The 22,855-nt window shown below is 49.1% G+C and overlaps 1 protein-coding gene across 2 annotated transcripts in view; it reads right to left on the reverse strand.

Moving 5' to 3' along the window:
- LOC137430004 (integrin alpha-8) overlaps positions 1-22,855 on the reverse strand; it is a 117,374-nt gene that overhangs the window by 43,449 nt on the left and 51,070 nt on the right. For both annotated transcript variants that reach the window (XM_068120466.2, XM_068120457.2), the window contains exons 7-9: positions 11,631-11,756; positions 9,464-9,508; positions 9,107-9,150 (exon numbers count right to left, since the gene is read on the reverse strand). In XM_068120466.2, the coding sequence (XP_067976567.2) occupies positions 9,107-9,150; positions 9,464-9,508; positions 11,631-11,756 (215 nt within the window). The remainder of the gene's footprint in view (positions 1-9,106; positions 9,151-9,463; positions 9,509-11,630; positions 11,757-22,855) is intronic.

Here is a 22,855-nt window from a genome sequence, read left to right on the forward strand (position 1 = left end):
ATTGATCGATAAAGGTGATATAATATAACAAATATCATGAAACATTTACATTTTGTAGTCCATTGTATAATTTAAATAAACATAAATGCAAATTTCGCATGTGGAAAAAGTAAGTACACCCTTGGCCATAACCTTTTATATATATATATATATATATATATATATATATATATATATATATATATATTATATATATATATATATATATATATATATATATATATTATATATATAATAGGTGGTATTGTCCCCTTTGGTATTCTAATAGGTGTATTGCCCCCTTTGACAGAAACAACCTCAAGTAGGCGTTTCTTATAACTGTCTACCAGTCTATGACATCGACTGGGAGAAATTTTTGCCCACACCTCCATGCAGAATTATTTCAGCTGTGCGATGTTTGAGGGGTTTCTTGCATGCACAGCTCATTTCAAATCCCCCCACAACATCTCGATGGGATTTAGATCCGGGCTTTGACTTGGCCATTCCAGAACCCTCCATTTCTTTCTTTTTAGCCATTCCTTGGTGGATTTACTGGTATGTTTAGGGTCATTGTCATGTTGCAAGGTCCACCTTCGGTTGAGCTTCAACTTTCTGACAGATGGCCTCACATTATCCTCAAGCACCCTCTGGTACAATGAAGAATTCATAGTGGATTCTATGATGGTGAGCTGCCCAGGCCCTGATGCAGCAAAGCTGCCCCAAACCATAATATTTCCACCACCATGCTTTGCAGTTGGTATCAGGTTCATGTGGTCAAATGCTGTCTTTGGTTTTCGCCAAACATGTCTTCTGGTACTGTGGCCAAATAGCTCTACCTTTGACTCATCTGTCCAGAGCACATTGTTCCAGAAGTGCTGGTCTTTGCCTAGGTGTTCATTGGCAAACTTTAGTCTTGCCCTGATGTTCTTTCTGGACAGCAAAGGTTTCCTTCTGGCACACCTCCCATGTCGATCAAATTTGTGCAGCCTCTTTCTAATGGTAGACTCGTGCACTTTGAAATATTCAGTGGCAAGAGCTACCTGTAGGTCCCGTGATGACATTCTGGGGTTCTTAGAGACTTATTTCAGCATTTGCGGCCTGCTCTCGGGCTGAACTTGCTGAGGCGGCCTGGCCTGAACAAGTTGGCAGTTGTTTGGAATCTTCTCCACCTGTAGATGATCTTCCGGACAGTCGAATGATTGATTTCAAATTGCTTGGAGATCTTTTTAAATCCCTTCCCAGACTCATAGGCATCTATAACCTTCTTTCTGAAGGCCTCAGAGAGCTCTTTTGATCTGATCTTGGCATGGTGACGCCGCACACTTCAACAACAAAGAGCAAACCAAACTAAATGTCTGAGGTTTAAATAAGACAGGTTACTCCAAGATCTTCTCTAACGATGTTCTAATCATTTGCACCGAAGCTGGTGCACCTGATTCTAATTTTAGGTATTTGAAGTAGTGATAAATGTAGGGGTGTACTTACTTTTTCCACATGCGAAATTTGCATTTATGTTTATTTAAATTATATAATGGACTACAAAATGTAAATGTTTCATGATATTTGTTATATTATATTGTAGCGGTTACCGCTGGATGTACATAATCGCCTTGCACCGGCCAGAACACGGCCAGACGCGCCTCTCCCGGGCATGCCCGGACTCACTGTTCCCGGGCACGCCCGAACCTCCCGGGCACGCCCGGTCTCGTCTTTCCCGGGCATGCCCGCTCTCGCCTTTCCAGGGCTCGCCCAGAGCGTCCGGGCATGCCCGCTATCGCCTTTCCAGGGCTCGCCCAGAGCGTCCGGGCATGCCCGCTATCGCCTTTCCAGGGCTCGCCCAGAGCGTCCGGGCATGCCCGCTATCGCCTTTTCAGGGCTCGCCCAGAGCGTCCGGGCATGCCCGCTATCGCCTTTCAAGTGCTCGCCCAGAGCGCCCGGGCACGCCCAGCCTCGACTTGCCAGGCCGCAGCCAAACACGCCCGGGCAGGTCCAGACTCGCCTTTCCAAGGCTCGCCCTTGATACCCGGGCATGCCCGGTATAGCTTTTGCCGGGCAAACTTCCCGACATAAATGTGTATATATATTGTTGCCCGATAAACGGGCTTGTCAGAATACCTGAGCTGTTTTGTTTCAATAAAGCAACTCGGACGAATTCCGTCTTTGGTCGCGTCAATTCTTTCGACTCGCGTTGGAGCGCAGTTCCTTCATTGGTGACCTACCGACATGGATACGGCAGTGATGCTTAAACTGCCTACCTTCTGGGAGGCTCACGCGGCTGTTTGGTTCGCCCAGGAGGACTCCCAGTTCGCCCTGCGAGGCATCACCGCGGACGACACCCGCTTCCACCATGTTGTGGCGGCGCTCGGTTCCGCCACCGCGGCCCGCGCCTTGAGCCTCCTCCAGCACCCGCCGGCTGCTGACAAATACGACGCGCTGAAGACGCTCCTCCTCGGCGCTTTCGCCCTCTCACCGGCAGCACGCGCACAGCGCCTGCTTGACCTGCCCGAGCTCGGCGACACGCGCCCGTCCGAGCGCATGGACTATATGCTCTCGTTGCTCGGCGAGCACTCTCCGGCATTCCTGTTCCGGGAGCTGTTCCTCCGTCAGCTGCCTAACCCGGTACGCCTCGCACTGGCTGGCACGTTGATCACGGATTCCCGCGCCCTCGCCAGGGAAGCCGATAAGATCTCCTCGGCGGGCCAGCACATCGGCGCGGTTACCTGGAGCCCGCCGCCGTCCGAGGCGACGCCCACGACGCCCGAGCGCCCTGCGCGGTTGGAGGCCGAACTGCCGGTGCAACTGGCGGCCGCCACGCCGCACCGCCCGCTTCCGACACGACGGCCGGGGCCTTCACCTGACCGGGCGTGGTGTTATTACCACGCCAGGTTCGGACACAAGGCTCGGACGTGCCGGCCCCCGTGCACTTTCGGCAGGTCGGGAAACGGGCGGGCCGGCGTTCATTCCCAGCCATGAGCGCCGGCCACTCGGGCAACTTGCTGTTTATTCGGGACAAAGCGTCTGGACGGCGTTTCCTGTGCGACACCGGCGCCCAACTGAGCGTCATACCTGCCTCCGAGCAGGACAGGCTGGACGCAGTTTGCGGCCCCTCTTTGGTCGCTGCTAATGGCTCGGCCATACGCACTTTCGGCCCACGCGTCGTCACCCTCTGCTTTGGCAGCCAGCGCTTTCAATGGACTTTTGTTACCGCCAGCGTCCCCGTGGCTTTGCTGGGTGCCGACTTCCTCTGCGCGCACGGGCTGCTGGTCGACGTCAAACGACGTCGCCTTGTCCACGCCGAGACCTTCAGCTCCCTGGCGTGCACAATGAGCAGCTCCGCGCCGACCGAACTGGCATGCGCCCTCCCGGCAACGAACGAGTTCGCTCGCCTGCTCGTGGAATTCCCGGCCCTCACGCGGCCGACGTTTTCGGCCGTCGCGGTGCGGCACGGGATCGAGCACCACATACCCACTACGGGCCCGCCGGTCTACGCCAGGGCCCGCCGCCTCGACCCAGCCAAGCTCGCCGTGGCAAAGGCCGAATTCGACGCGTTGGAGCACCTCGGCATCGTGCGGCGCTCCGATAGCGCGTGGGCCTCGCCACTGCACATCGTGCCAAAGCCGGGGGGTGGATGGCGCCCGTGTGGCGACTACCGCCGTCTCAATGACGCTACCACCCCCGACAGGTACCCGATCCCGCATATTCAGGACTTTTCCGCCCGTTTGGCGGGACGGGTCATCTTTTCGAAAATTGACCTGATACGGGGCTACCACCAGGTACCTGTCTGGGCGGCCGACGTCCCGAAGACGGCCGTCATCACGCCGTTCGGCCTGTTCGAATTTTTGCGGATGCCGTTTGGCCTCAAGAACGCGGCCCAGGCGTTCCAGCGCTTGATGGACGGCGTGCTGCGCGACCTGCCGTTTCTTTTCGTCTATCTGGACGACATCCTCGTCGCCAGCACGTCCCGTGCCGAGCACCTCCTCCACCTCCGAACACTGTTCGGTCGCCTCAGCGAGCACGGCTTAATTGTCAACCCGGTCAAATGCCACTTCGGCGCGACGACCGTTGACTTTTTGGGCCACCGCATCACCAAGACCGGGGCCGTGCCGCTGCCGACCAAGGTCGAGGCCATCACCACGTTCCCGCGTCCCCGTTCCATCAAGGCCCTCCAAGAGTTCCTCGGCATGGTGAATTTTTATCACCGATTCGTGCCCCGCGCTGCTCAGCTCATGCGGCCCCTTTACGAGGCCCTCCGGGGCAAGCCGGCCAAGCATGACATTGTTTGGTCCACGGCCATGGACGCGGCCTTCGCCAGTGCCAAACGGGCCCTCGCCGACGCAACGCTGCTGGCTCACCCGGTGCTCAACGCGCCCATCGCCCTCACTACGGACGCCTCCAACTACGCGGTGGGCGCCGTCCATGAGCAATGGGTGGACGGGGTTTGGGAGCCACTCGCTTTTTTCAGCCGGCAACTCCGGCCGAACGAGTTAAACTACAGCACGTTCGACCGCGAGCTGCTCGGGCTATTCCTGGCCGTTCGCCATTTCCGACACCTCCTGGAGGGCCGCCCGTTCACGGCTTTCGTCGACCACAAGCCATTGGTCTACGCAATGGCTAAGGTCACGGTGGTCGGCCCGCCAGCAGCGCCACCTCTCCGCCGTGTCGGAGTTCACCACGGACATCCAGCACGTCGCCGGCAAAGACAACGCCGTGGCCGACTGCCTTTCGCGGGCCAGCGCGAACGCGGTCCACCTCGGCGTGGACTTCACGCTCATGGCGGCCGACCAGACCACCGACGCCTCGGTGCAGGCACTCCGCGTGGCGGACACGGGCCTCCGCCTGGCCGACATCCCCTGCGCGGGCACCGTCCTGCTCTGCGACGTCTCCCAGGGCCAGCCTCGCCCCATCGTGCCCGTTACCTGGCAGCGCCGCATCTTCGCCTCCATCCACGGCCTTTCTCACCCGGGCCGGAAAGCTTCTCAAAGCTGGTGTCGGCGCGTTTCGTCTGGCACGGCCTTCGACGAAACATCCGCGACTGGGCCAACGCCTGCACGGCCTGCCAGCGAGCCAAGGTCCACCGCCACACCCAGGCCCCGCTGGCACCTTTCGCCGTGCCTGAACGGCGTTTCGACCACGTCCAAGTGGACCTGGTGGGTCCCCTGCCCCCCTCGCAGGGGTTCACCCACCTGCTCACCATGGTGGACAGGACCACCAGGTGGCCGGAGGCCGTGCCCCTCACCTCCACCACCAGCGCCGACGTGGCGCAGGCGTTCATCGCCACCTGGGTCGCGCGCTTCGGCGCACCAGTGGACATCTCGTCCGACCGCGGCCCACAGTTCACGTCTGAGCTTTGGGGCGCGGTCGCCCGTTCGTTGGGGGTCACGCTGCACCGCACCACGGCCTACCACCCCCAAGCCAATGGGTTGTGCGAGCGGTTTCACCGCTCCATGAAGGCCGCACTCATGGCCGGCCTTCAGGACGACGGTTGGGCCGACCGGCTGCCGTGGGTCCTTTTGGGCCTTCGCACGGCCCCCAAGGAAGACCTCCAGGTGTCCGCCGCCGAGCTCGTCTACGGCCAGCCACTCCGCGTCCCGGGCGAATTCGTGCCTGACGCTACCAGTCCCTGGTCCGCCGCTCGCCAGCGCTCGGACCTCCAGGAGGCCGCCCGACGATTTGCCCCCGTGCCGACGTCCCGCCACGGTGGCCCCCAGTCCTACGTCCCCCCGGTGCTTCGCACAGCGGAGTACGTCTTTGTGCGTCATGACGCGCACCGGGGGCCACTCCGGCCGCCGTACGACGGGCCCTTCCGGGTCCTGCGACGGGGCGACAAGTCTTTCATCGTCGACTTCGGCGGCCGGCCGGACCGGATTTCTGTGGACCGCCTCAAACCGGCGCACATGGACGTCGACCGACCACCACGGTTGGCCCTTCCTCCGCGGCGAGGCCGCCCCCCGTCCACAGGTCCCCCCGCTCGACCACCCACCACCACGTCAGACCCCTCCCCACGACCCTCCAGGGGTCGCTTCGGCCGGGTCATCCGGACCCCCCTTAAATTGACCCTGCCGGTGCAGGTCGATTCTGGAGGGGCGTGTGTAGCGGTTACCGCTGGATGTACATAATCGCCTTGCACCGGCCAGAACACGGCCAGACGCGCCTCTCCCGGGCATGCCCGGACTCACTGTTCCCGGGCACGCCCGAACCTCCCGGGCACGCCCGGTCTCGTCTTTCCCGGGCATGCCCGCTCTTGCCTTTCCAGGGCTCGCCCAGAGCGTCCGGGCATGCCCGCTATCGCCTTTCCAGGGCTCGCCCAGAGCGTCCGGGCATGCCCGCTATCGCCTTTCCAGGGCTCGCCCAGAGCGTCCGGGCATGCCCGCTATCGCCTTTTCAGGGCTCGCCCAGAGCGTCCGGGCATGCCCGCTATCGCCTTTCAAGTGCTCGCCCAGAGCGCCCGGGCACGCCCAGCCTCGACTTGCCAGGCCGCAGCCAAACACGCCCGGGCAGGTCCAGACTCGCCTTTCCAAGGCTCGCCCTTGATACCCGGGCATGCCCGGTATAGCTTTTGCCGGGCAAACTTCCCGACATAAATGTGTATATATATTGTTGCCCGATAAACGGGCTTGTCAGAATACCTGAGCTGTTTTGTTTCAATAAAGCAACTCGGACGAATTCCGTCTTTGGTCGCGTCAATTCTTTCGACTCGCGTTGGAGCGCAGTTCCTTCAATATCACCTTTATCTATCAATATTGTTGAAATGATGATCAAATAGCTGTATGTTGAAATATGATGAAAAAGTCAACACTTTACATGGGGTGTACTTACTTTTTCATGTGACTGTACATATACTGTATGTATGTGTGTGTATATATATATATATATATATATATATATATATATATATATATATATATATATACATACAATATACATACATATATATACAGTGCATTCAGAAAGTATTCAGACCCCTTCACTTTTTTCACATTTTGTTATGTTGCAGCCTTATGCTGAAATCGTTTAAATTCATTTTTTCCCTCATCAATCTACTCTCAATACCCCATAATGACAAAGAGAAAACAGGACTTTAGAAAGTTTTGCAAATTTATTAAAAAGAAAAAACTGAAATATCGCATTGACTTAAGTATTCAGACCCTTAACTCAGTTCTTAGTTGAAGCACCTTTGGCAGCGATTACAGCCTCGAGTCTTCTTGGGTATGACGCGACAAGCTTTGCACACCTGGATTTGGGGATTTTCTGCCATTATTCTCTGCAGATCCTCTCAAGCTCTGTCAGGTTGGATGGGGACCGTTGGTGGACAGCCATTTTCAGGTTTCTCCAGAGATGTTCGATTGGGTTCAAGTCAGGGCTATGGCTGGGCCACTCAAGGACATTCACACAGTGTCCCTAAGCCACTCCTGTGTTGCCTTGGCTGTGTGCTTCGGGTCATTGTCCTATTGGAAGGTGAACCTTCAGCCCAGTCTGAGGTCCTGAGCGCTCTGTTTCAGGTTTTCATTAAAGATATCTCTGTACTTTGCTCCGTTCATTGTTCCCTCAATCCTGACCAGTCCCCCAGTCCCTGCTGCTGAAAAACACCCCCACAGCATGATGCTGCCACCACCATGCTTCACCGTTGGAATGCTAGTGTGCAGGTGATGAGCGGTGCCTGGTTTCCTCCAGACATGACGCTTAGAATTGAGGCCAAACAGTTCAATCTTGGTTTCATCAGACCACAGAATCTTGTTTCTCACAGTCTGAGAGTCCTTTAGGTGCTTATATGCAAACTCCAAGCGGGCTTTCATGTGTCTTTCACTGAGGAGAGGCTTCCGTCTGGCCACTCTGCCATAAAGCCCAGATCGGTGGAGTGTTGCAGTGAAGGTTGTCCTTCTGGAAGTTTCTCCCATCTCCACACAGGATCTCTGGAGCTCAACCAGAGAGACCATCGGGTTCTTGGTCACCTCTCTTACCAAGGCCCTTCGCCCCCGATTGCTCAGTTTGGCCGGGTGGCCAGCTCGAGGAAGAGTCCTGGTTGTTCCAAACTTCTTCCATTTAAGAATTCTGGAGGCCACTGTGCTCTTGGGAACCTTCAATGCAGCAGAATTTCTTTTGTAGGCTTCCCCAGATCTGTGCCTCGACACAATCCTGTCTCTGAGCTCTGCAGGCAGTTCCTTCGACCTCATGGCTTGATTTTTGCTCTGATATGCATTGTCAGCTGAGACCTTATATAGACAGGTGTGTGCCTTTCCAAATCTTGTCCAATCAATTGAATTTACCATAGGTGGACTTCAATCAAGGTGTAGAAACATCTCAAAAATGATCAAGAGAAATGGGAGGCACCTGAGCTAAATTTCAAGTGTCATAGCAAAGGATCTGAATACTTATGTCAATGTGATATTTCAGTTTTTTCTTTTTAATAAATTTGCAAAACTTTCTAAAATCCTGTTTTCTCTTTGTCATTATGGGGTATTGAGTGTAGATTGATGAGGGTAAAAATGAATTTAAACAATTTCAGCATAAGACTGCAACATAACAAAATGTGAAAAAAGTGAAGGGGTCTGAATACTTTCTGAATATAGAATATATATATATATATATAGTTTTTGGCCTCACCTCTCAATGGTGAAGAATCACTTTAAATTTAAAAAATAATGCATCCGGATCCAGATTCGGATCTTCACCAAAAATTTAATCATTTCTTCCTCGTCACACACCCAACCTCTCCACCAAATTTTGTCCGATCCATCCACAAGTTTTTGAGATGTTCTGTTCACTGACAACCAGACAGACAAATACACAGACAGATAGACAGACGGACAGGGGAAAAAACACAACCTCTTTTATCTATTGGTGGAGGTTAAAAAAAGGGTGGAGGTATAAAGGCGGCTCAATGTTTTGCATATAGTTCAGTGAAAATAACCAACTCTGAGGAATGAACAGCAGGAAAAAAAACTCACCTATCACCACCAAAATTACCAACTTTATTGGTGAGAAAATAGAGACCAAAAGCAATGAAACATCCCAAGAAAAAAAAAACTTGTATGAACGCTTTCCTGTCGTGAGATAAGACTCCAAGCTGAAATTAGGCATTAATCAAAGGGCATGATGGCCCGACTTTCACACCGAGGCAGAAACTTACATAACCAAGAGTCTTGAGTCCTCGTGGAACCCCGGTCACAAACTCTGTGGCACAATAGATAAGAACCCCATCAGCTGTGCAAAAATATAATCTACAGCAAAACTGAAGGATGTGGTTTTATGCGTGTAACACGAGACATAGAGATTGTGCTCAGAAAGGCTGGGAAATTATCGTTGGTATTCAGATTTGTGATCAATTGCAATGATCAATTCATTATAGTTAATTCAATGTTAATTAATTAATTCAATTATTAATTATTAATTCAATTATAGGTAATTCATTATAGATTCATTAATCCAATGTATGGTTGATACTTTATACTATTAGAAGCTGCTGATTCCTGGTTAAATAGCTCACCTTGCTGCGAATCTTTCGTGAATTCACCCACTGTCACGGAATAACCTACAAAACAAAATACAAATATTTTAAAGTGCTACACATGTGCATTTACTTCTCATCAAAATATAGAAAGATATCACATTTATATACAGTGCCCTCCATAAGTATTCCATAAGTATCGTCAAGGCCAAAATATCACACTTGCACATTGTTTACTCTAATATAAGCCTTTATGGGAAGTATTATTTACTCTAAGATGAGGTGGCCACAAATGGAATTGTACACAATGTTCTAACATAAATTACTCTAATAGACGTTGCTGCAACAAGCAGGCATCATGTGATCCGGCAGGTGTCGTGCGTACGAACAGGCGTCGAGTGAGCGAGCGAACAGGCATCAAGCGAGCAAACAGGTGATGCGTGAGCGAACAGGTATCACACGATCGAACAGGCGACATGCGAGCAAACAGGCGATGTGTGAGCGAACAGGCGATGCGAGAGCAAACAGGCGACAGGCGACATGCGAGCAAACAGGCGATGTGTGAGCGAACAGGTGATATGCGAGCAAACAGGCGACATGCGAGCAAACAGGCGATGTGTGAGCGAACAGGCGACGCGAGAGCAAACAGGTGATATGCGAGCAAACAGGCGACATGCGAACAAACAGGCAAAGTGTGAGCGAACAGGTGATATGCGAGCAAACAGGCGACATGCGAGCAAACAGGCGATGTGTGAGCGAACAGGCGATGCGAGAGCGAACAGGTGATATGCGAGCAAACAGGCGGAAAGCAAGCAAACAGGCGACATGCGAGCAAACAGGCGATGCAAGAGCGAACAGGTGATATGCGAGCAAACAGGCGGAAAGCGAGCAAACAGGCGACATGTGAGCAAACAGGCGATGCGAGAGCGAACAGGTGATATGCGAGCAAACAGGCGGAAAGTGAGCAAACATGCGACATGCGAGCAAAGAGGCGATGCGAGAGCAAACAGGTGATATGCGAGCAAACAGGCAGAAAGCGAGCAAACAGGTGATATACGAGCAAACAGGCGGAAAGCGAGCAAACAGGCGACATGCGAGCAAACAGGCGATGCGAGAGCGAACAGGTGATATGCGAGCAAACAGGCGGAAAGTGAGCAAACAGGCGACATGCGAGCAAAGAGGCTATGTGAGAGCGAACAGGTGATATGTGAGCAAACAGGCGGAAAGCGAGCAAACAGGCGACATGCGAGCAAACAGGCGACATGCGAGCAAACAGGCGATGCGAGAGCGAACAGGTGATATGCAAGCAAACAGGCAGAAAGCGAGCAAACAGGCGACATGCGTGCAAACAGGCGATGCGAGAGCGAACAGGTGATATGCGAGCAAACAGGCGACATGCGAGCAAACAGGCGATGTGTGAGCGAACAGGCGATGCGAGAGCGAACAGGTGATATGCGAGCAAACTGGCGACACGCGAGCGAACAGGTGACGCGTGAGCAAACAGGCGACACGCGAGTAAACAGGCAAGGTGCGAGCAAACAGGCGACATGAGCAAACAGCAGAAGTCACACGCAGGTGTCGCTGGATCGGCATTACTCGATCGGTGTCGCGAAGCGGGCATCAATTGATGCGTCTCGTGAGCAGACATCACCCTAACAGGCATTTTGACCCTGGGGAATTATGACCTGGGCATTTAGAATCAGGGCTCACATCACATTACAATCTTTCAAACTGACGGGCTCCCACATTCATGTGATCTGTAATGACCTCAGAAAGATGATAAAATTGCAGTTTTCCCTTGGGGAAGACCCCCGCTCCTTTAATGGAGGGGACAACTGATGCTCCCTTGTGAAACAAACCCCACTTTGAAAAGCCTACTGACAGGTTTCAGTGAGGTACTGGTTCTGAGAAATAGGTCAGCTTCATGAGGAATATTTCACCACATATGACATCATAAACCAATCATGAACAGAGATAGCTAATCAGGAAGTTAAAAATGCAGGCCTATATCTACATCGAAGCCAACAACATATTTAATGATTTCTTAAAATATAAATATTACAAATGCTATTTATTTTGATTTTTTTCTTGGAAGAAAGTCATTGTCATTGATCTTTACTAGTTTATGTCTTTGGATGTGGTTGCAGTGTTGTGGCAGTGTGATTGTTGTACAATGTAGTATTGTGGTAGATGGTTTTTTACTCACCCAAATAACTGTCATCATACACTGCTTGTGCAGGTTGTGTTTGCCTACGTTCAGGAACAGCAGTTATGATATTCTTTGAGTCGTATGAACTTAAGACCGCATCCAGGTCTGCAGAAAGCAACTGACCTAGCGGAGAAAATGACCATCTCACAAAACGTAAAGCACAAACAGTTTGCTTGTTTAGCATAACTTTATGACAGTGTTTAGTGTGGAGCAACTTGCACTTGTCTTATGATACTCTGATCCCTGGGTATAATTATTTAAATTATCCAAATGTCTTTGTCCTGCATGAAATGGGCTCCTCCATCAGCTTTAGAAACAGTAAAAAAAATTGTTCAATTTCAAATTAGCTAAAATGATGCTTTTCCAAGTGAAATATAATAATAATGATAAAAAATAATTATGCTTGAATTGATATATATATATATATATGTATGTATATATATATATATATATATATATATATATATATATATATATATATATATATATATATATATATATATATATATATATTTCTCTCTTTTTGTGGACTGGACAGGATGCAACCACACCCAACCAATATCGACACACCCCAGAGCCCAAACTCAATGATAGCCGGACGAAAGCTTATCCTCACAGGCTGTGTCGAACAGTTCCCGGAGGCCTGTGAACTGGCAGGATACATTCACCTTTTGATGGCATCCTCTCCCAAATATCACAATCATTACACATGTGTACAATCACAAATCCATACTTAAACTACTTACCAATACTTGTAGGTACCTATCTTGGGCAAAAAAGGTTCATCGACCAATTCCATCAAAAAGGTAGGCATAATTAAGTTGGTAAAGCAATAATAATAACAAGAAAAAGAGCAATCAGAGATTGCAAACCTTCGCCAGGATGTATTTTCAGTGGTTTTTTTAATGCTTTAGTGTTAAAACAAATATGGCGGCCAAACCATGTGACCGATGACGTCATCATTATTTTTTTTCCTAAACTAATTTATTCCTAGATTATGCTCAAGAAATTTCATCTTGATCGGATGAAGTTTTGTACTTGTCGAATTATGACGTCATAATGGAAGCACCTATGACATCAACATTAACATATTTTATTCCCCATGGAGAGTTCTGTACAATGAGCCATGTCTCAATTTTTTCTATTCAGCGCTTTCGGAGATATAGAGGTGCAATTTTTTTCGGTTTTTCCAAGATGGCGGCCGAACCACGTGACCGATGAGGTAATCATTATTTTTTTTCTCCACCAGTTTGTGCCGACATGACGCTCAATAAATTTCATCTTGAATGGATGAAGTTTTGTACTTGTCGAATTATGACGTCATAATGGAAGCACCTATGACATCAACATTAACATATTTTATTCCCCATGGATAGTTCTGTACAATGAGCCATGTCTTAATTTTTTCTATTCAGCGCTTTCGGAGATATAGAGGTGCAAAGTTTTTCGGTTTTTCCAAGATGGCGGCCGAACCACGTGACCGATGACATCATCAATTGGGCACAGTCTATTCCAGGGCAAGGCAAATATGTGTGTAAGGTTTGGCGATTCTACGTGCAACGGTGTAGACGTAGTGCTGCGCACAGACAAACAGACAGACAGATAGACAGACAGACAGATAGACAGACAGACAGACAAACCAACCGATCAACATACTTGCCGGAATCTTTTCCAGCAAGTAACAAACCAACCGATCAACATACTTGCCGGAATCTTTTCCGGCAAGTAACAAAGAAACGGACTCAAATGCAATACCCTCTCCTCTGGCGAGGGTAATAATAACCATCCCTTTCACGCCATGAGGGACACATAGGGCTGCCGAGGCATTTTCATTGGTTAAGTAGTACAATCCTGGATGGGTTGCCACTCTGACGCAGTATGTTAAAGCAACAGCGGTAGACATAAAATGGCCAAATTTGAAACACGTGTAACTTCCTTATTAATCCTTTCTAATTAGCTATAGCCTACAAGTGAACCTTTATCCTCTGGACAACCCTCCCATCTACTTTCTGAACAATCCTCTTGAAGAAGTTCTGTCACTCAAGCTTTTGGGTCTCATAATTATCTGCCATGATATTTCCTGGGAAAACCACATTTCCAAGCTGGCCTCCAAAGCCAGTCGTTGTCTGGGCATCCTCCGTCGTGCGAAGTCCTTTCTGGGTACTTCTGAGCTCCTCACCACATACAAGGCTTTCATCCGCAGCTCAATGGAATACTGCTCTCCCCTCTGGGCTGGTGCTCCTGCCTCAGACCTAGCTCGGCTTTACGCGGTTGAAATCAAAGCATTCAGAATCATTGGAATCTCCACCATGCTTCACCACCATGCTTCACCGTTGGGATGGTATTGGGCAGGTGATGAGCGGTGCCTGGTTTCCTCCAGACATGACGCTTAGAATTGAGGCCAAACAGTTCAATATTGGTTTCATCAGACCACAGAATCCTGTTTCTCACAGTCTGAGAGTCCTTTAGGTGCTTTTTTGCAAACTCCAAGCGGGCTTTCATGTGTCTTTCACTGAGGAGAGGCTTCCGTCTGGCCACTCTGCCATAAAGCCCAGATCGGTGGAGTGTTGTAGTGATGGTTGTCCTTCTGGAAGTTTCTCCCATCTCCACATAGGATCTCTGGAGCTTAGCCAGAGTGGCCATCGGGTTCTTGGTCACCTCTCTTACCAAGGCCCTTCTTCCCCGATTGCTCAGTTTGGCCGGACGGCCAGCTCTAGGAAGAGTCCTGGTTGTTCCAAACTTCTTCCATTTAAGAATTCTGGAGGCCACTGTGCTCTTGGGAACCTTCAATATATAAAAAAAAATAACCACCTTTAGAGGCCATTTGCGGGGGTTGGCCTTTTTCGGGAACCATGGTTGTTGTTTGTTTTTTTTGGGCCCCTTTTTTGAAGCAATGTTTTACAGCCGGATGCCCTTCCTGACGCCAACCCTTTTTGCCGCCTTTAACGACAAACAGGGAATTACCAGTGAACTGGTACTCAATTAGCCGACCTCGGAAGGATGACAGGCTGAGTCAACCCCCCTGGCGTTAATTCAGCGATCGACCGGGATTCGAACCCAGGATCCTAGGATCCTAAGCCGGCACCCTAGCCGCTAGCCCAACACCAGGGATACGACACCAACAACACCCAACACCCAACTTCAATGTAGCAGAAAATTTTTTGTAGGCTTCCCCAGATCTGTGCCTCGACACAATCCTGTTTCTAAGCTCTGCAGGCAATTCCTTTGACCTCATGGCTTGGTTTTTGCTCTGATATGCATTGTCAGCTGTGAGACCTTATATAGACAGGTGTGTGACTTTCCAAATCATGTCCAATCAATTGAATTTACCACAGGTGGACTCCAATCAAGGTGTCGAAACATCTCAAAGATGATCAAGAGAAATGGGAGGCACCTGAGCTAAATTTCAAGTGTCATAGCAAAGGGTACGAATACTTATGTCAATGTGATATTTCAGTTTTTTCTTTTTAATAAATTTGCAAAACTTTCTAAAATCCTGTTTTCTCTTTGTCATTATGGGGTATTGAGTGTAGATTGATGAGGGTAAAAATCAATTTAAACGATTTCAGAATAAGGCCGCAACATAACAAAATGTGAAAAAAGTGAAGGGGTCTGAATACCTTCTGAATGCACTGTAGGTTGATGGTCTTTCTGTCTTCTACCGACTCCTCTCCAGCCTTGCTTCCCCTGCTCTGTCTGTGCTATGTCCCCGAAATATTCCTGCAGGATGCACAAGATCTGCCAGCAACCCTCTTCTGGTGAAACTGCCAAAATCAAGACTCTCTGCTCTCCTTCACTCTTTCATTCCGCTTTTCTCCAGCCTCTGGAACAATCTCTTCAATCCCTCATGTGTCCTCACCCGTCAAGACTTTGGGCCTGCTGGCATGCAAGGCATATTCCTCCCTCCATGTCTTTGAAACAGCTGTTCACCACCATCTCTTGTCTTCCCCATCCTAAACCTTGATCTTTTCTAACCCCATTAAAACACCCCCAATCTGTCTCTTTCAATCCCCAACTTCTTTCCAGAAATTCCTAGAAGTGTTAATTTGCTTTAAACCATGTACCCCTCCTCCCACAGCCCTCCCCCTTCCACAGATCTACCAACGTCCCTGTTCTCTACTGTTGTTGTGCTTGTGTGCTTCCCTCTCTCCCCCCTCTTATCTCCCACTCCCTTCATTGTATGTTTTATGTGTCTGTGCATGTTTTCATGTTCAATGTGTCAGCTCTTACACGAGCCTTGATTCTGTGTACAAATTTTTTTTTTTGAAGTGACAAATTATACGGCAGTCGAAGATGTGAAGAGTCCTTGCAATGAAGTGGGCAAAATTTTGATTTTCTACAACTGGCTTTGCTGTTTGGTGATGAAATCTGGGATGTTAACAGCAATATCCCTTTTTTGATTATGGCATTTGTATTAGACTGCGAAATTCACGAGTTCTAGCTCTATGGATGAGCACACATTCACTTGAATATTTCATACAATAAGTCAAGAAGGTACTGTTATTGAAGGGTTCATTTAAAAAATGTTCTTTCCATTTTTGACAATCCAGAGTAAATTTCACTTATTTTCGTTTTTAACAATATTCATGGAATGTTCTCTCAGAAAAGAGGAAAGATAGTGTAGTCTATGACTGACCCTTTAATGAGTGAGACTTCTCCGAAGAGAAATCTTACTATGTTATTTAGTTGTCTTCCTGTCCATGTCAACAATCAACATATTGTTGCGGTTTTGAGAACCCACACAGGTAACATCATTAAAGGTTAAAGGTTGCACCCCATAGACAGGCCATATGCAACACGTATGTCACCTTAGGACGTTAGTTATTTCATAGTATGTGTTTAGGATAAGGCCATTCCCAATAGTTGCATCTGCGTTGTGTAGAACAAATAGGAGTAGGCCCCGTTCGTCCATTTTGCAGCTTCCCTCCAAATCGACCTCGTTGGGCGAACTCGCTGGGCTTCCGCTCAAACCGAACTCTCTGGGCTTCCGCTCAAACCGAACACGCTGGGCTTCCACTCAAACCAGCCCAAAAGCCACGAGGTAAGGCCAGAAAAGGGGGCGGAGCGCAAGGGTGGGGTGTGGCCACGTCAAGTAGCCATCAAGGCGGGGCCGGTAAGCCTTCACCAGCCAATCAGGGCTCGAGTGACATCACCTGACAGGGTGTGGCTGGACATTCTAGAGGGTTCGCTGGGCGTGGCAATATAACCCCTTGCGCGAGGCCCCCACCTCAGTTATGAGCGGGGAGAGAGAGGTGCTTGACCTGATCGGAGTTGAGTTACGGGAGAGACGCTTGAGTAGTTACAAGAGGGAGAGACGTGCTGTGGCAACAAGCTTTACAGAGGGCGAGCGCGCGGCATGCATTGCAGAGGACTGCAGCATGCAGAAGGACATTGGGGAAGTGGCGCATCGATGGTAACAATACTGGGCGCACATATAAAGGCGCCTGTACAAGTATTACGTACGCCAAATCTAATCGCCAACCGATCCCCCGAGATATAATTGTCCGTTTCATGCCTACGCCACGGGGAGAGCTGCCTGCCGTCTTCCACCATCTGCACGGTACGAGTCGGGGACCGGACGAGCTGTGGACCCTTGGACCCTCAACCCGACCATCTTCAAACCTCGTGTGAGTGACCCTGAGAGTGAGTCTGAGAGTGAACGGGCCCGTGTCCAGGGATAAGTATAAGACTGTTATTAAGGCTGCCCTGTGTATCTGCTTCTTCCTCTTCCCTGTACATTCTCTTTCTTTCTTTTCCTCTTCTAATTGTACAAAGTGTTAATAAATTACCAGTTCTTCCTGGTTTCCTCTCAATTCGACCGTATCCGTCTTTTCTTCAATTGGGTAAGCGTGGCACGATTATAACCGCTCCAATCGGGTTAGTACCTGTTAACGGCCCGAATCGCGGCTCGCTTCGCTCGGCGTGTCCACTAACGCCGTGGTTCGGGTGGGGTTATTTCCTTGTTTCACTGTCGGTGTTAGTACTTAGGTAATAGGACTGAATTCGACCAACAACCCTATTTAACACCGACCGGAAGGAACGTGATAGCTCCGGATCGCGTCGGCTAGTAAAAAGGACAAGGGGATTAATCCCCCCTTGATAAGGGGAAGGCCGGCGTTTGAGATCCGCAACAATATTTAATAAATCCAGATTGAGTTTTACACATTTTTGCATTCTATAAAAATAGTATCATCAAATACAATGACTTTGATGAATGAAGCATCTTATGCAAATTTGAAATTTCAGAACGACATAAGAAATAATGGATTTTATCAATTGTGGAAAGCTGATAATAGAATATCAACTGCCAGCGGTAGCAAAATACAGCTGAAGTTTCAATCCTTGGCCCTTCATCATCGCAAAGGTTTGGACCTTGAATGACTTTCTTCAGCTTTCAGTTGATAAAATCCATTGTTGTACGTGTCTGCCAACACAAACCGTCACTAGCCTTCATGAAGACTGATGTTCCACTGTATCCTCGATAAGAAAGTTTAGATTGTTAAAATTACATATCATTGCATCATGGTGCAATAAAGTTCCCAGGTTTGAGTATGATGTCAAAGTCGCATGGGTCATTTTATGAATGACCCTTTCATTTTATTGCTACATTTTTTTGGTCATTGTGGCTAGAAGTGTTTTCACAGCTGGAGGCCTCATCATGATAATCTATATATATACCTATGTATAATGGAGCAAGTGTTTGTATGTATGTATGTATGTATGTCCACTCTTCACCCATTGGTTGAACAGCTGACTTGATTCCACCCATAATTGTAACCTGAAATACTTAACCTAAAGTACCCAGAGGACCCAAAAGACCCCCCCCCCCCAATCCCTCTGAGGACCCAAAAGACCGAGAAGACCTCAAGGACCTAAAAGACCCTGAGGATGCAAAAGACCCCGAAGACCTAAAAAACCCCGAAGACCTAAAAGACCCCAAAGACTGAAAATACCAAGAAGACTGAAAAGACCAAGAAGACTGAAAAGACCCCGAAGACACAATGGACCCCAAAGACCCAAAATACGCAAAAGACCCCGAAGACCCAAAAGACCCAGCGAACACCGAAAAGACCCCAAAGACCTCAAATACCCAAAATATTGAAAAGACCCCAAAAACCGTAAATACCCCCCAAAAAACCCCGAACAACGAAAAGACCCTAAAGACCAAAAAAAAAAAACTGAACACCAAAAAGACCGCAAAGACCCAAAAGACCCAAAATATTAAACCCTGTAGGGTCGCCGGTAGGGCGGGTACTCTGCTAGTAATTCTAATTTTTTTTTTGTTTTTTTTTTTGTTTTTTTGTATACAAGATCGAGGCTCGTGAAAGAGCTAACATTAATCACACAAAAAGACAAACCGACACACAAAACACAAAAAACAAGGGGAGCGGCAGACAAGATGGGGAGAGAGGGGGAAGGACACAAACACAACATTTGAGAGCAGGGACATCGGGAGGACTTGGGGGGAGGTGGGAGAGGAATAAAACATATGAACACTGCAAGGACTCTGGGGTGAATTACCGGGGGTAGAAAAGATCAAGGTTTTCGATGGGGGAAGATAAGAGATGGTGGTGAACAGCTGTTTTAAAGACCTGGAGGGAGGAGCGGGATTGAAGGGAGTGGGGGAGTTTGTTCCAGAGGCGGGAGAAAAGGGGAATGAAAGAGTGAAGGTGAGCAGAGAGCCTAGACTTTGGCAGTTTAACCATAAGAGGGTTGCAGGCAGATCTTGTGCGACCTGAATGAATATTGGGGGGACAGAGCACAGAGAGAGCTGGGGGAGCAAGGCCGGAGAGGAGTCGGTAGAAGACAGAAAGACCACCAACCTGCCTGCGGTGAGTGAGTGAATGGCCCTCGGAGTTGACTACATCGCAGGAGATTCCAATGATTCTGAAAGCTTTGGCCTCAACAGCGTGAAGCCGAGCAAGGTGTGAGGCAGGAGCACCAGCCCAGAGGGGGGAACAGTATTCCATTGAGCTGCGGATTAAAGCGTTGTATGTGGTGAGGAGCTCAGGTGTGCCAAGGAAGGACTTCGCACGACGGAGGATGCCCAGTCGGCGACTGGCTTTGGAGGCCAGCTTGGAAATGTGGTTTTCCCAAGAAAGATCATGGCAGATAGTGAGACCCAAAAGCTTGAGCGACAGAGCTTCTTGGAGAGGATTGTTGAGAAAGTAGATGGGAGGGTTGTCCAGTCGGTCCTTTCGGAGAGACATTGTAAGAGTGTGAGATTTGTCAGGATTGAAAGACATGTTCCACTTGTTTGACCAGTCTGTGATTTTGTCCAGGTCTGCAGAGAGTGAGGAGGCTGCAGACTGCCGATCTGAGGGATGAGGAATGGAGCGGTAGATAGTGGAGTCATCAGCAAAGAGATAGAGAGGATTTTCCAGAGAGTCGGAGAGGTCATTGATGAAGACCAGAAATAGCACAGGGCCCAGAACACTACCTTGGGGGAACTCCAGCCAGAACAGGAAGGGAAGATGAGAGAAATCCATTCAGGGCCACACGTTGCCTACGACCAGAGAGGAAATCCGCAAGCCATGAGTGGAGATTTCCCTGAATACCATAGGAGGTGAGTTTGGTGAGCAGAGCTGGGTGCCAGACCATATCGAAGGCACGTGATATGTCAAGTGAGACAGCTTTGATTTCCTGTTTGGCATTGAGGACCTCCATCCATTGTTGAGACAGCAGAAGCAACATGTCCAGAGTAGAATGACCTGGTCTGAATCCAAATTGATGATCAGAGATCAAGCCATTGGAGAAGAGGAAGGATTTGATATCTGAAGCAATGATGGATTCCATGACTTTGTTGATAATTGGGAGCAGGCTGATTGGTCTGTAGTTGCAAGGATCTGTTTTTGCACCTTTTTTGTGTAAAGCGGTAATGTTTGCTGATTTCCAAGATGCTGGCAGATGACCTTGAGCAAAAGAGAGGGTGAAAAGAACTGAGAGAGGGTGAGATAGAGCGGCAGAGCAGGATTTTAGGACCCGAGGGCTGATGCCATCTGGTCCAGTTGCAGAATCAGAGTCGAGGTTTGATAAAAACTTCTCCACCTTGTCAGGAGAGAAGGACACAGAGTCCAGGAGCAGTTGGGTTCGACTGGGAAAGGTGGGAACAGAGAGAGATGGGTTTGGGACACAAGATTTTGAGGCAAACACAGAGTTGAGGCATTCGGCTTTGTCACGTGCGGTGTCAACTGTGTAGCCATTTGAGGTAAGGGAGGGGAGGGAGGGGATGGAGGGGGAACAAACACCAGAAACGGATTTGACCAGACGCCACCAGGATTTGGAGGAAGGAGACAGGTTTGAGAGTTCAATCTTGAGTGTGGAGAGATAGTGCTTCCTGGCACTCCTGAGGGTAGAAACACACTTGTTTCGAGCTTGGTGGAAGGAACTGAGATTGCCTTCAGTTGGATTTGCCTTCATAGACGCAAAGGCAAGTTGTTTCAGGGCAACTGCCTCACCACAAGATTCAGTGTACCATGGATGGGAGGAAGGGTAAGACAACTGAAGACGAGATGGGATAAATCTGTGCATGAGAGAGAGCAGTTTGCTTTGGAAGAATTCCCAGGAAGAATTGATGTCAGAGGCATTAGAGATGGGAGACCAGTCCAGTTGATTGATGGCTGCTTGCAGACCGTGCCAGTCGGCCTGAGTGAAATGCCAGACTCGTCGGCGCTGAGGAGGCTCTCTGAGAATGGCCAGTGAGATGTCCACTTTAACAAGCACATGATCAGAAGAACCGATTGGAGCAGAAGAAGAGCAGCAGACATTTGCAGGGAAGTTAGTCATAACCAAGTCCAGAAGAGAAGATACTCCATTGACTGAGATCCGGGTCGGGAAATTGACAGATTGTGTCAGTCCCAATGAGTCGCAGAAGTCCTTTGCTGAGGTGCCATGGCTGGTGAGAGATGAACCCACACCCAGCCAGCTGGCATGATGACAGTTGAAGTCGCCACATATGAGGAAGAGAGAGTTTGGATGAGTTGATAGAAGTTGGTCCATGTTGTCCGACAGAGAAATGTAAATGGAGTCATCACTGTTTGGAGGACGGTACAGAACACATATGAACAAAAGGTGTGAGTGGAGAGGAAGCCGTAGCCAGAGATACTCCTGTGGGTGGGGTGGAGAGAGGGCAGTGCAGGGAGAGTGAGGAAGAGAGTTTTTGATAAAGATAGCCACCCCACCACCAGGACGAGGATCAGGTCTATCGTACCGGAGGAGGGAGTAACCAGGAAGAGATATTAAGGAATCAGAGACATCTTGAAGGAGGAAAGTTTCTGTTAAGCAGATCAAGTCTGGATTTTCAGAAGCAACCTGAATGGAGAGATCAATCACGTTTGAGCGAAGGCCCCGGATGTTTGAGGTCCATACCGTTAGTGAGGAGAGAGGGGGCGCATCGGGTGCAGGACAGGGGAGGGGAGGGGTAGGGTCAGATGAAGGGTGAGAGGGGGATGTAGGAAGAGCAGTTGATAGTGTGTCAGTGATTACAGAAGAGTTACAAGAAAGGGAAGGATGAGGAGGACGAAAGGTTTGATGGTGATGGAATGAGGCACAGTGAGAGTTTGTTTGAGGGGGGGGGGGGCAGAGGAAAGTAGAAGGTTGGGGGAGGTGGAGGTATGACATAGGAGGGAGAGGAAGTGGGGAGGAGGCAGCTTTGAGAAGGAGGTGGGAGGAGGGAGAATTTGGGAGGGATGGTTGGGGGGGAGATTTGAAGGGGAGGGGCAAGGGGGGAGTTTAGAAAGTGGATGATTTATGAAAGATGAACATATATAACAAATTGGGTTTGTTGTGATTTTCAAGTTAGCGATTCGTTTAAGAACAATGGAGGAGGGATGGAATGAATGAGAATTTAGAGCATGGAGTGATTTGGAATCATAAGAGATTGAATATTTTTTTGAAATGGAATGAGTTGAAGAGGAAATTGAAAGGAGCCTTTTAAATAAGAAGAAAAACAGCGTGTTGTAATAAACTACTGAATAAAACACTGAAGGGGATAGTTGAAACATATTTAAACAGAACTGTGAAGAACAATCTTATATTCACAAAAATACCAATGGGGAGAGGAAGCCAAGAACGACGACCACGAGTCACTTGAACAGGGCAAAAGGTGGAAGGCAAGGGGAAAATGGGGGCGGGGCGAGACAGTGCACGTGGGCAGAGGCAAAAGCACACGAGGAGAAAGGGAAATAAAAGTTTTTTTTGTTTGTTTTTTTGTTTGTTTTTAG

This window comes from Myxine glutinosa, chromosome 1 (genome assembly GCF_964187855.1).
Source record: "Myxine glutinosa chromosome 1, kmMyxGlut1.1, whole genome shotgun sequence".
Taxonomy (NCBI): Eukaryota; Metazoa; Chordata; class Myxini; order Myxiniformes; family Myxinidae; genus Myxine; species Myxine glutinosa.